This window comes from Tachysurus fulvidraco, chromosome 12 (assembly GCF_022655615.1).
Source record: "Tachysurus fulvidraco isolate hzauxx_2018 chromosome 12, HZAU_PFXX_2.0, whole genome shotgun sequence".
Lineage (NCBI taxonomy): Eukaryota > Metazoa > Chordata > Actinopteri > Siluriformes > Bagridae > Tachysurus > Tachysurus fulvidraco.
The window spans coordinates 15,656,099-15,669,569 of record NC_062529.1 but is presented as its reverse complement, the minus strand read 5'-3'; the positions used below and the strand labels follow the sequence as shown (position 1 = coordinate 15,669,569).

General features: G+C 37.3%; 1 protein-coding gene across 3 annotated transcripts in view; it reads right to left on the bottom strand.

The window, feature by feature from the left end:
• Positions 1-7,229: 7,229 nt before the first annotated feature.
• stxbp6 (syntaxin binding protein 6 (amisyn)) overlaps positions 7,230-13,471 on the bottom strand; it is a 48,924-nt gene continuing 42,682 nt past the window's right edge. For all 3 annotated transcript variants that reach the window (XM_047821483.1, XM_047821482.1, XM_027172357.2), the window contains one exon: positions 7,230-11,787. In XM_047821483.1, coding sequence (XP_047677439.1) covers positions 11,764-11,787 — 24 coding nt within the window. In that variant the 3' untranslated portion in view covers positions 7,230-11,763. The remainder of the gene's footprint in view (positions 11,788-13,471) is intronic.

The window sequence follows — 13,471 nt, the reverse complement described above, 5'->3', positions numbered from 1 at the left end:
AATGCACAACTTTGGACATCAGCCATCCACTATCATCTTCGAGCACAGTTTAACCTTTCTAGAGGCAATAGTGTAAATAATAATTCACAATAATCATTCTGCACTATTCTGTTCTACACTCACATTTACTGTACACTTGTTTGTACATTTACACAATTACTTATTCCATTGAACTCTCTTTAGTCAGGCATAAACATAATAATCTTGTGCTCTATTTCATGCACACTATCATCTAGTGCTTGCTAATATTATGAACAGCAGCTACGCTAATTCCTCTCCACTGCTTCTCTCTTTCTACTCATCCCTAGGCATCCAGAAATTCTACCAGCTCCAATTGTGTTCTGTGTCATGAAGATTTTGGACCTTCACTGAGATGAGGCTAACCATGTGAGGATCCTGAGATCTCTAGAGACGTACCAGCTCCAATTGGACTCTGATTCATGAAATATTCTACATACTAATTCTACAAATACTACATGCGGTCTTTCAGGACAACAACCTCCTCATCAATACACAATTGTCAGACTGTATATTTATAATCACCTCCTAAAGTGGCATCTAAAATGAGGATGAGGTTCCCTTTTGAGTCTTGTTCCTCTCAAGGTTTCATCCTCTTCCATCTAAGGGAGTTTTTTCTTACCTCAGTCACCTCAGTATCTTATGATACTTCGCAATTATCCATTAATTCCCTGATCCAATACTTCCCATCTTGAGCACAAAGCCATGTCTTTGCATCATTCAGGGATCAGGTATGTAAAAGATGTTCTGGCATCTGATGTAGTCCATGTAGACTAATAAAATGTCCATTCTGGGGCTTCATTTTACAGAATCCATTACCTATTAGCAGCTCATAAACCTACATTTTATATGAAATCTGCTAACCTTGAATAAAACTAAACTGTACTTGAGAAACTAATTACTGGAGTTTGCTAGCACTAGTGGAAAAAAAATAGAAATATAGCTAAGAAAGAATATATGCTAGCGCAATCACAGTGTCATACTAACTTCAGTATTTCTAGGGTGAGTCATACACACAGCCCCATAATGGACAACTTCAGTTATGGAAGAGGTTTCCCACCTTAAGTGGACAACATGCTGGGATTTTTTTCCCTCATCATCACACTGTGAGCATGAATGATGTCACACAAAGGCACACAGGTAATGAACACCCAAACTGCTACACACTTTCACCAGACCCCTTACTCTCACTCCATCTGTGAATGTGAGAGTCCCAGTTCACTGCAGCACAATCATGTCCGAGCCCTGCACGGTATGACGGTGAAGCTCAAGTATCTAAGCAGGTGGCGGGTTTTGTGCTTGTGACAGTCATGATGTGAGTGTATGTGACCATTTTTTAACCTGGTACACTGGGTGCAGGGCAGAAATATCCTGAATGGGACCGCATGTTACCACAAAACACCATGAACACGGGCTGGAAAACGTTTAAAATTCTAAGCAGATAGTAACCTGATTAATCCTGCTGGGGACCGTGGAACTGTGAAGCAGTAACGGTACTCGCTGCACCACTGTGCTGCCCCAGAACCATACAAAGCATCAGCATGAGACAAACATGTTCTCTGTACACAGAGTTGCATACACACCCTCCCACCTGGCTGGTTATGCATTCATTCATTTCAAGAAATTGTTTAAAAATTGGGTTTAATGTAATTTGATCTGATAGAAATTTAATCCAGACTGACCTCAATTAGTTTACTGAAATAAGTTTAGATATATACATTAAAGCTCAGATTATTAAGGTATTAGGCTAAATGTAAATTGAAGTTGTACATTTGTGTGCACATCTGCATCACATTACATGCTCATTACATCATTCTTTAAGAATTATTGAATAATTAATAATCTGGTGATAGATTTGATAAAAGATCCTGATAAAAGACTAACTGCTAACATTATGAACAAATAGGATATGAATACAGGAATTAATTCCTGCATGTGAATTTAGCATCTGTTTTATCACTACATAAACAAAAGCTTAGCATAAACAAAACAAAACAAACAAAAAGATATTTTATATGACGTAAATCTTTCCAACCACTGTATTAGTGGCCTGGTCAGATTAAGTCAATGAGCCACATCTGACTGTGGTTATTTAAAATGTGTCTGTCTGAACTAATCAGGCTCTTCTCTCAACTGTTCCTTCTATCATCTCTCACTCTTTATGTCTCCTATTACAGTCCATCACAATGGCTCTGTTCTCATTCTCTTATTCCCTGCTGACTGGCACGCAGCGGAAGTGGGATAGGATATCAAGAGTCTGTCTGGCGTTAAATATGTGCCCTCTCAGCTGTGCACACAATCCAGGATACACCTTCAGAAGTTAAGACAAAGTGCCACACTATTCATATTTCTACTACATTCAGAACAGAAAGGAGCATTACAAGAGACAGATTAGTTAGAGTGCTATGATCTGCCCCTGTACCCTGTAAACGTAATTATGGTTCAACTGGGCTCCAATACTGAAGCACAGAGAATGTGAACAGTGTGGCAGGGATCAAAGGGAGACCATGTATTTAACACAACATAGGCACGCTCTCTCTCTCTCTCTCTCTTTCTTGCTCTCTCTCTTTCTCGCTCTCTCTCTCTTTCTCTCCAACAAACACAGACATCAATCTGCATTGCAGTAGCCCCTCATCAGCAGACCAATGCTAGCTCAGCGGAGCTGCTGAAGATTTACTTGCACTAACACACACAAGCAGAGAGACCAGACCTGGATGTCAGGGAGAGAGAGAGATAGATAGAGAGAGAGATAGAGAAAGAGAGAGAGAGAGAGAGATAGATAGAGATAGAGATAGAGAAAGAGAGAGAGAGAGAGAGAGAGAGAGAGAGAGAGAGAGAGAGAGAGAGAGAGAGAGATCTCTGTCCAACATGTCAGCTCCATAGAGTGGTGTGTGCTCCATGACTGTGCATCATGACTCATCCAAGAAGTTGCAGCACAACAAGCCTAAACTTGTCAAAGTGCAGAAAATGAGAGAGACAGACGAAAAGAGAGCAAACTGCCGGAATGGTGAACACAGACACCCACACTCAAACCCACAAAAAAAAAAAAAAAAAACCTCTGCATTCTTCCTCAAGAATAAATCTACAGGGACTATGACAAATTAAGCATTAATGTAGATTAAACTAAAAAGGATAAAACTAAATTAGTGTGAGATTTAAAAGATGCTGATCTTGTCGAGTGATGTAGGAAAAAGGGTGTGCTAGAGGAGAAAGCTGTGGGAGAGGGGGCTGGAAAATGATACTAGCAGAGCCAAAGCAGACAGCTCAGCTCATTTCTGCACCCTGCGAACGGTACCACACTGGCATCCAGAGCCACTGGCAGCTGCTACAAAGTACAGCCAAATCTCCAGCATACCTTGCTTGAGTGCTACTGCCCAGCAGTGGTGGACTATAGAAGTGCAGGAGAAAGCAAGCCATACAAAAGTACTGCAGCACTTATCACTGGTACCGCTATAAACATTTTACAGATGGAAAATGCAACATTCATTTTATAAAAAGTAATAATAATAATATATCAAACACAAACTAATTGGTGTGAACAGGGCAGTAATGATTGAGTAATGCTCTTTTACCCAAGGTCAAAAGAATGCATCCTGAATATATGAGGTGCAAAAAAAGGTTGGGCTTGATCAATGTGATCAATTGTGTTAAAGGACCAAAGGAGTGCTGCAGTAAAGCTACACTATGCTGATACCCAGACATCTTCTGCAGTATCTCAACTACAGGCAGCAATCCATCGTCTGCTCACTCACACCCTCACACCATCCAACATCTCTTGTCTCTTGTTTTTTTTTTTATATATATATATAATTCTGTTGCCTGTTTCAATTGTTGTTGTTATCTTGTGGTCATTTGACTGCCCAAAAACTGTACATTTAGACAGACAGACAGACAGACAGACAGACAGACACACACTCACTCACACACACACACACACACACACACACACACACACACACACACACACACACACACACACACACACACACACACACACACATCAGGTCTGCTACAACATGACACAGAGGTCATACACCTCATCTCCATGGGGTAGAGCTGTTACTCATGCTCATTTAATTTGCTCCTAGATGTTGCTGTAAAATATCATTATTATTATTATAAAATAACGTTTCGGGATGATCACTTGCTGGTTTTAAAATTTACTCCTGTCATTTTTCTACTAAGAATTCTAATTATTTTAATCCTAAATATTTTAAGTAATTAAAATTTGGCAGCCAAAGCTGATTATTTATCATCAAGAATACTTTCAATTACTTTTTTGATTAAAAAAAATCATAAAACTTATTAAAATTGTTGCTTTTATGTAAAAGGTGTTTCAGCTGAGTTTACAGTACTCATCAGAAATACATTCCAATTAATAAACAGAGCCTAAGAAAAATGCTAGACATCTTAATCAGCTCCTCCATTCTTCGGCCAGATGAACACAGGTTCACTTCCTCTTTCATCCATCAGCTAGCAGGCTGGTGTATTGAGAGCTGAGCCAGGACATCATTACAGCCAGAGCATCAGCACCACAGGCCTCCTTCTATGTGACAGCACTAATATATCCATTTACTTGCTCCAGGTCAAGGCCATGACCCAGCTATGAAAAAGCACTTTTGCAGCCTCAGCACTTCAAGATGATGTCTTCATCAAGCTCAAGATGGCCAGCACGGCCCTATCTGCCTTTCAGCCATGAAGACTCCATGGTTATGAACCTGTACCTAAAATGAATTCTGTGCAGACTTTATGAATGTGATGCTCCAGTTTCAAGCAATCTGTTCCTCAGCCATAGCAAATAGACATGCCCTCATTCCTAAACCTGGAAAGAGTGGAAAGGTGAAGAGAAAGAAACAGAGAAGGAGAAAGTGAAGTAGAGTAAAAGGAGGACAGGAAAAAAATGAAGGTGGATTTTCCGCTTGTCTGTATTCATTTAGGATAACCTCACTGCAACTGTAGGGTTTGGGAAAGATACCACTGCATAGTGACTTCATGGAAATCCAAGTGCAACCAAAATCAGGTAGCAAGGTTTCTAAAAGGCGTCAGTGACACACAGTGACTTGAGTTTCAGAGACACATTTTATGCAAACTGAGAAAACTGCAGATATAAACATCTTATCTAGTGGCACCTGGCCATATAAAAATCAAGTTTGCAGAACTGATTATTCAAATAAACATTACACAATGATATGATGATTAATATTATTATTATTATTATTTTTATTGTTATTATTATTATTATTATTAGTGGTAGTATAATAATAATAATAATAATAATAATAATAATAATAATAATAATAATAATAATAATAATAATAATAAATGCAAAGGTATTCAGGTGATGCAAGCAGCAAGACAGGAGAGCTTGTGGATATTGACTGATTATTTCAGTGTAGCTGACATTGCTCTCCATGGGAAGCCAAAGGCAATGAGGAGGATCGGCACCAGATTTAGACCCAGCAGCTGCTCAGTCCTGCACCACATCTGCCAAGTTGCATCGGCCATGTCACCCTAGGCATGGCTCAGAGGTGACTGAATGCACCAATGCTGCCACCATTTACTCACCCACACAAACATCTTATCCAACAATGTGGGACATTTCCATATTTTCTGTGAATTGGTTTAACTAAATACTGAACACTAACAAAATCTCAGAAATCTATTTTTTTTTAGTGTTTTTCCCTCCAAAATGAAACATTTGGTTATGTAATTTAAAAAATTTTTTTTTTTTTTTTTAGAATATTGATTTTTGTAGAGGTCATCAAAAAGCCCCCTACAGTGTCAACATTGTTATGTTTTATTATCACTATGGGAACATTATGTTCCTTTAAACCACTGAAACAACTCTTTATTTTGGTAGCAAGCTAGAAAATTAATTTGATTAAAGTCTGATTTGTGAAATTAACATATCATACCTGAATGTATGACATACTGTATATAAACACAATACTCCACCCACAAATCCTGTGCATCCATGCATTTTCATGCAGATTAAAATAATTTGTACAAGGAGATTGTGGTGTTTAAGGAGAAAACAAATGAAATACGTATCCAACAACTGCCATGTTCCAATGCACTAAACTATTCATCATTCTGCCAGGGATTGTAAAGGAGGAGCAGAAAGCATAAGCTGGATTAATCACCTTTGGGGAAAGCTCTGCTGCAGTGCTTACAGGAAGCGAGTACAGTTAACGAGAGGAGGAGCTCCTACCCTACCAGTCTCTCACTCTGAGGTGTTACCTGTAATTACAGATGTGTGAAAATAGCATGTGATAGCGAGAGAAGGAGAGAGAGTGAGTTTAACATGCTGTGTCTCTTGTCCCTGTGGACTCCCTCCTTCTATGCTGAAGGTGACACTTTTCTGCATATGTCATTTGAATACACATTCTGCTGTAGGAGGTGGAAATAGTTTGAGGGTCAGTACAGTCAAATTCTCTTCAATAATTTTCTCTTCTATTCAAATCTTTTCTATGTCTAAGCAAATAATATACACAATATATATGACAATTATGTCAAACATATAAGCAATTATAAATGTTTAAACCTATTTCTGTAGGACAGAGGATGCTATACGAAGCTAAAAGGAAAATAACATTGCAGCATTTAGAGCACTGTGACAAGCAGCTGTAAGAATGACACATTTCTCAGAAAACAATGATTTACTGAAATTCAGCATTGTGCTTTTTTGTTTAACTAGACTGTAGGCCCAACTATTTTACTCGCTTCTGGTAAGAATATGAAAAGACCTCTGGCTCCGTCTAGTGGCAGGCTTTAGACTGAGCACAGCAATGTTTTAAGACACACCTAGTCCATGATCTACCCCGGAGGAAATGGCCTGTAAATATAAGCACATTCACACTGCATACTGGATAAAATAAAGAGTTCCATGCAAGGGGATGAGATCCGATCTACCACAGTCATGCCTAAGGTATTTTTTATGAGGCACTTAGTTACCCAGTTGAGGTGCTACAACTAGATCAAAAATTTCACTATTATTACCACACACTTCACCGCTCACAGTTCTCAAAGTAACTATGCAATTAATTATTGCATTAAACTGCTATTAGAGTGAGGGAAACTGCAGACTTGAGAAAGGCACACTGCCGAGAAGTCATTTAGGCACAGCCGCATCTGCCAGAACACAGGCTGATTCAATCACTGCATGAAACTCATCATTTCAAAGTCGATAACAAACTCAAACAAGTTCACAATAATTGTCATTTTTTTATTTGATATTTAACAGAAACAGAGCTTTAAAATATTAGCAAACTAAATAGTCAAACTAAACATTTTATAATAGTATTCTTCTGAAAACATGAAGAAAGTAAAGGAGTTATTTTCAGCACAGTATAAATCATATGAATTTATTGAAGAAAAAAAACACAAGTGTTACTGAGATCATCAGTAAAACTTTCACACAGCACACTGTGGCTCTAAGGATAAATAGCACACCATCATATATTGCTACACTAGGAATCAATCAGCAGAGCATTAATCAGTTATTTTCAAGATTTTTTTAAATTTCAGCACAGCATTAGATTAAAATAAATCTGCCCAAATTAAAGGTAAATTTGTTTTTTTTTTATCCAAGATTAATGTTTTCCCATAGACATTCAATCAGCAAAGTCAATTTCAGTTCTAAATATACCTATGAATATATGGATTTATTATTCTGACAGTAACATCTTTGGCAAAACTTTGTGGTGAGAATCACATCCTTTCAGAGACACATATTTGACACATTTGCACTCAGAAGAAAATAAACGGTATGGAGCACAAAAGAATAATATTTAACCCAATATATTACTGAAATGATTTATTTTGTGATCTTATAATTTTATGACAGATGATTTTCACTGGGATATTTAAACAATAAAACAATCCAGAAGGAACTTAAGCTGAAATGGAATTAATGGAATGGTTTAAAAGACACAGCAAACCGAGTACTATACAACAATCAACCATAACATTAAAACCAGGTCTCTGAAATTGTTTGGTCTGCCACCAATTCATCTCTGACCCATCAAGGCATTGATTCTGAGGGTGTCTGGTGGTATCGCACACCAACACGTTAGCAGCAGATACTTTAAGTCCTGTAAGTTGTGAGGTGAGACCTCCATGGATCGAACTTATTTGTCCAGCAAATTACACAAATGTTTGATTGGACTGAGATTTGGGGAATTTAGAGGCCAAGTCAATACAATGAATTCTTTGTCATGCTGCTCAAACCATTCCTGAACACTTTTTCAGTGTGGCCGAGAGCATTATCCTTAAAGTGGACAATGCCATTGGGGAACACAACTGAACAGGACAATGCCATTAAGGAACACTACTGAAAAGGACAATGAAATTAGGGAACACTACTGAAATGAGCATGTGTGATGCTCACATGCCCATTATAGGTCCTTTCATCAATGGTAAAGGGTCAGTATGGGCACTCTGACCAGTATATATCTAAGCAGCCTCATACACAGCAAGCGGTTATGCACTGTATGTTCTGAAATCCTTCTATCATACCAGCAGTTTCTGCTACATCTGCTCTTCTGTGGAATTGGACTACCCGAGCTAGCCTATGTTCCCCATGAGGATCACCAGTCTTCTCACAAGTCGTTCTTCCTTGTATCACTTTTCTGTAAATAATACTCCCTGCATACTAGGAGGGTCACACAAGACTTGCAGTTTTGAAGATTCTTTTACCCAGTCTTCTAGTCATCACCCTTGTTAAAGTCACTCAGATCCTTACACTTGTCCATTGTTCCTGCTTCCAATACATCAACTTTGAGAACTATCTGTTCTCCTTCTTCTTAATATATCCCACCCCTTGTCAGTTTGCATTGTAACTAGATAATGCTAATCAATGTTAATTGGTTCCTGTCAGTGGTTTTAATGTTATGGCTGATCAGTGCATATTTAGGTGAAAGTCATTCACAAAGTTTTAGACAGTTTGTGCAGTTCTGCTAGAATCATAGTAAAACAGAAGTATTAAGGCTGCAACTAAGTACCTATCTGAAAGTGGTAACATTGGTAGAACTGGCTTCTGGGTTACTCACATGAAGCAACTTTCCTTCAATATGTAAAAATAAAATATGAAAAATTATAGGATTAAAGCCCTTAACAAGAACATAAAAGACATGGATATTAACATGCCATTAACACGGAAACACCACAATACAAACATTCTAACAAAGCAGGACGTTCAGACATACAGACATTTGGCAAACACTAATACATTTTAAATAAATAAAAAGAATATAATCAGAAAAAAATATAAAAAAATGCATGAATCCCTGATTGCTCCACATTTTCACTATTTCTGTTATATAAAGCAAAAGGCATAGAGTGAAATGGAAATGAAATTTTGTGGGAGAAATGACAAGCCACGAATGTCAAGTATTTTTTATTTACGCACTACAGGTGCTTCAGTCATGCCTGGATTTGGAGAGATACTAGAAGGAGCTTTTGAAAAATAAATGGGAAACCACATTCCTTACAGTTATGAAATACCATGTGAACATGTACACTATATAACATTTACTAGTAAAATGATTTAGATGTAAAACTTCATATAAAAACAATACTATGATATTTTAACTGGGATTAATGAGGAGATTATTTTGGAATAGATAACGGAATACACAAAACAAACATAAAACTTTACAAATAAAGCATATGCTACAGAAAACAACTATTAAACAAATTTTTTAAATATATTTGACAAAGGCACTAACTATTGGGACTAAATCAACATGTTGTGCTGGATATCTAATCTAACGTCTGAACTTTTCACCTTCTTTACTGTCAGCACTTAAGGAATGTAGAGCATACAATTTAATACAATGTCATTATTTCACCTATAATGGTGTTTGACATTCAAAATTTGACTTCAATTGTGCAACTTGAATTCTTTTAAACATTTATCCACATTTAAAAACTGAACCTAAGGCTGAGAATCTTTTCAATTTTCATCCTCCAGCACTGGAACTGGAGAACTGCTGTATGTTACCATTAAAGTCAACATCTAATATTAATCTCAAATCGACTAGCCATTAAATTTTTCGATAATAATAATAAGAAGAATACAAACCCAAACAATAAACTGTACATTCACAGAGTTTAAAAACTAACTACTGCTAGCATGGTCAATTAAAATGACGTTTTCAGGACAAATTTGTAAATCTGTTTGTCTGGAAATGAATTGTGTAAAAACACTAAAAAATATTGAACAATCGTGCAGTTGGATTTTATGACCAGCTGATATTACATATGCAGTCAGCATGTTCACATTTTTATTAAAATAATGACCAGTGTGTTATTTAGAATTTTCTGCAAAAGGGTAATGATAAAGATTTCAGTGCATCATAACTGCATGCTAAACTGAAAAAACCCCATATGAGATAAACGAGCACTTCAGACTCAGTAAGCTGCTGTCTGTAATGAATTCTGCTATTATGTAAACAGCTACAGTTACTAAGTACTATTTGAAAGCCACGATATATTGCTACCAATAAAACTGAGGTGCTCGGGGGTTCACAAACATGTTATACAAATTCTTAAAAATATCTAATCTAATTTATTTTACATGATAACCAACTTGTAATTATATAGTTTTGAGCATGAATTAATCAAAGGTTATCTCAATTCACCCATACAAGCAAATCAATCATGTAACATGATCACATACGATTACAGAGCAAAGAAAGTCACTTACACTGTTAATAGCTCATTGGTAGTGGCAATGCACTGTGATTAGGATGTAACACAAAGTACTGTTGAACTAATACCACTTTATACCACACAACTGTTGTAAAAAAACAAACAAAAAAAAACAATAAAATCAATGGCAACTGTGGTGTAAAGTTTTAAGGGTCAATAAGTATTTCACAAGTTTCTCACAAGCAAGTGATCTCAAAAGGCCCGCTGTGAACACTTCTTACCTAATATTTTTATTAGATAATTAATTCCCAAAGCTAAAGCCCGGAACATATGAACTTTTGACATGTGATCAATTCAGTCTTTATTTAAATGCAATCTACTGATATCTGAAGAACATGATCAAAAACAAAACAACAGTGCACAATGTATTTGATAATTTTGATTTAAAAGTTAAAGGTTAGATATACCTACATACATTGTTAAGCATTTATTTCAGCTTCAAATTTTATGAGTTTGTTTTCTAATTTCATGATTGGATGTATGAAATCTCTGACCAAAAATATGAGCATTTTCATAGTATATTTTTATAAATGGTTATATTATGCCTAAGCAACATTCAGTCCTCTCCACTTATGGACTAGAGCTCACTGATGGTATGAAATGTATTGTGGGATAATAGATTCATAAGTGGTATGACACTTAGGCAATGGCTAAAAGTGGTCTTCTGTACATTCAGTTAAATTGGCCCTAAATGTAACACAGAAGCCCGTTTCCTTTAGTAAACAAACCCTGATTCCAGGAATCTTTGCACCTCTTCCCTCTGAGAAAGAATCCAGAAGAGAGGATTCTGAAAACATAAAAAGGCCTATCTGCTTTTTCATCACATCATTGGGGCAGGCATCTTTAAACCCCAGCTACTCTTCTGGAAACACCAGGAAGATATGGTTTTTTATTTAAAAAAAAAAGTGGGGGGTGGGGGTGGGGTGGGGGGGAGACAGCATAATACTAGTGTTATATTTCTAAAATCCATCCACTCTAGGTATGTCCGAGTGTCGCTGGTAGAACCCTTTGGCAGAACTGTTTTGGCGCTGTTTAACATTTGTGCTTCATGGCCAGCTGTAATAAAGACACAGAGAGGTACAGATGGGGAATGGGATGTGGGGGGATAGGCACAAGGAGAAACAGAGACGGAAATAAACAGACAGAAAGTGATAAAATACACAGAGCACAATAGTGAGATGAGAAAGGGAAAAAGAAGAGAGGGGAAAGGGAGATGAAAGAGGGGAAGAGGGGTGGTGGAAGGGGAGAGAAGGGGGAAAGAGAGGGGGGGGGGAGAGAAAAATATATATGTCACTCAGAAAATCAAGCTGCAGCAGATATCTGTGAGTGATGAAGATGGAGCAGAGAGATCCCAACCCACACAAACTCAAACTGAATTACTTTTAATTGCCAAGTAATCACAGCCTGTCCGTCTGAACAGGGCAGGGCTCTCCAAGAGAAAACACAGCCAATAACACTAATTTCAGGTCTTTCAGTGTTCTGGAGGTCTGCAATTTTCTACATATAGAACTATCAATAGCTCTACAGACCTTTTTTCCACTGTGTCTCATTCATCTAGGAGTTCATTAATCTCATTAATGAGAGCTCTAACTGGCTCAGTGGGAAGCTCATTATAGAAAGGGCACAAGCACCAATCTCATACGCAGCTGGATGGACTCTACTTGCAATGAGCTGGATGAGCTGCCATACACACAATGAACAATCGGGGGCAGCAGAACCAAACACCCACACTCATACATACACACACACACTCACACACACACTCACTCACACACTCACTCACACACTCACTCACACACTCACACACTCGCGCACGCACACAATCAATAACTGCATCCACAAAAACCGAATCTAAGAGGACAAGCTATATGGGGAAATAACTGTATAACAAAAAGGCAGTCTCATTATTAAACAAGACATTCCCTGGACTAATGACTTATTAAGATTTTACGTGATCAATTTCTTGAATTACAATAACAAAACAAAAAAAAGATTCTCCCAAACCTCCTCACACTAAATTAACTCACTTTTCACAGTCAGAGTACATCAAGAACATAATGTGTGGCTTGTGCCCTTCTTTCATGGAAAGATATTGCAACTAAATCTTAAAATATTTGCATGGAAAAAAAAAGAGGGCAAGCAGTGTATGGACATACACAAGAAAATTGATAGTGGCTACAGAAGGGTTTTATGAGTCTTATTTTATGGCAGAAAGCAATCTTCCTCAGGACCTGCCCTTCAGTTTCACTCGACAGGATTCATATGGGGGAACATTAAGTACACTAAAACGTACACTATTCATTTACACCACTATTACACTGACATCCTTTTCATTTATGTGCTCTTTTGTTATAAAACCTGGACGTGAACAGATACTTTAAAAAAGTTACTTGGGCTACTATGTTGTCAGAAGCACTAGTTCCACAAGCAGGTCTTTCAATTACCGAAGAGCAAGTAGAGTCTGATTATTTCTAAAAGTGGCCCAAGGGAATAACATTATGTTATTTGTTAAAACAGACGCAACATGCATTGACCGAGAGGAATGCAAAACCAAATTAGGCTAATGTGCTTTTGCTGGTATGTAATTAGTATGGATGGGTACACTTGAGTGAGAAAGTGTGACATGGGATGGCTTTTAAACAAACAAGCCATTGGTGGGAGGATGTGGATTAAGAAAATAAAAAACTGAAAAATAAAACAATATTTTTAGTTCTTCCTGTGAGTTTTCAACCTCCTATGC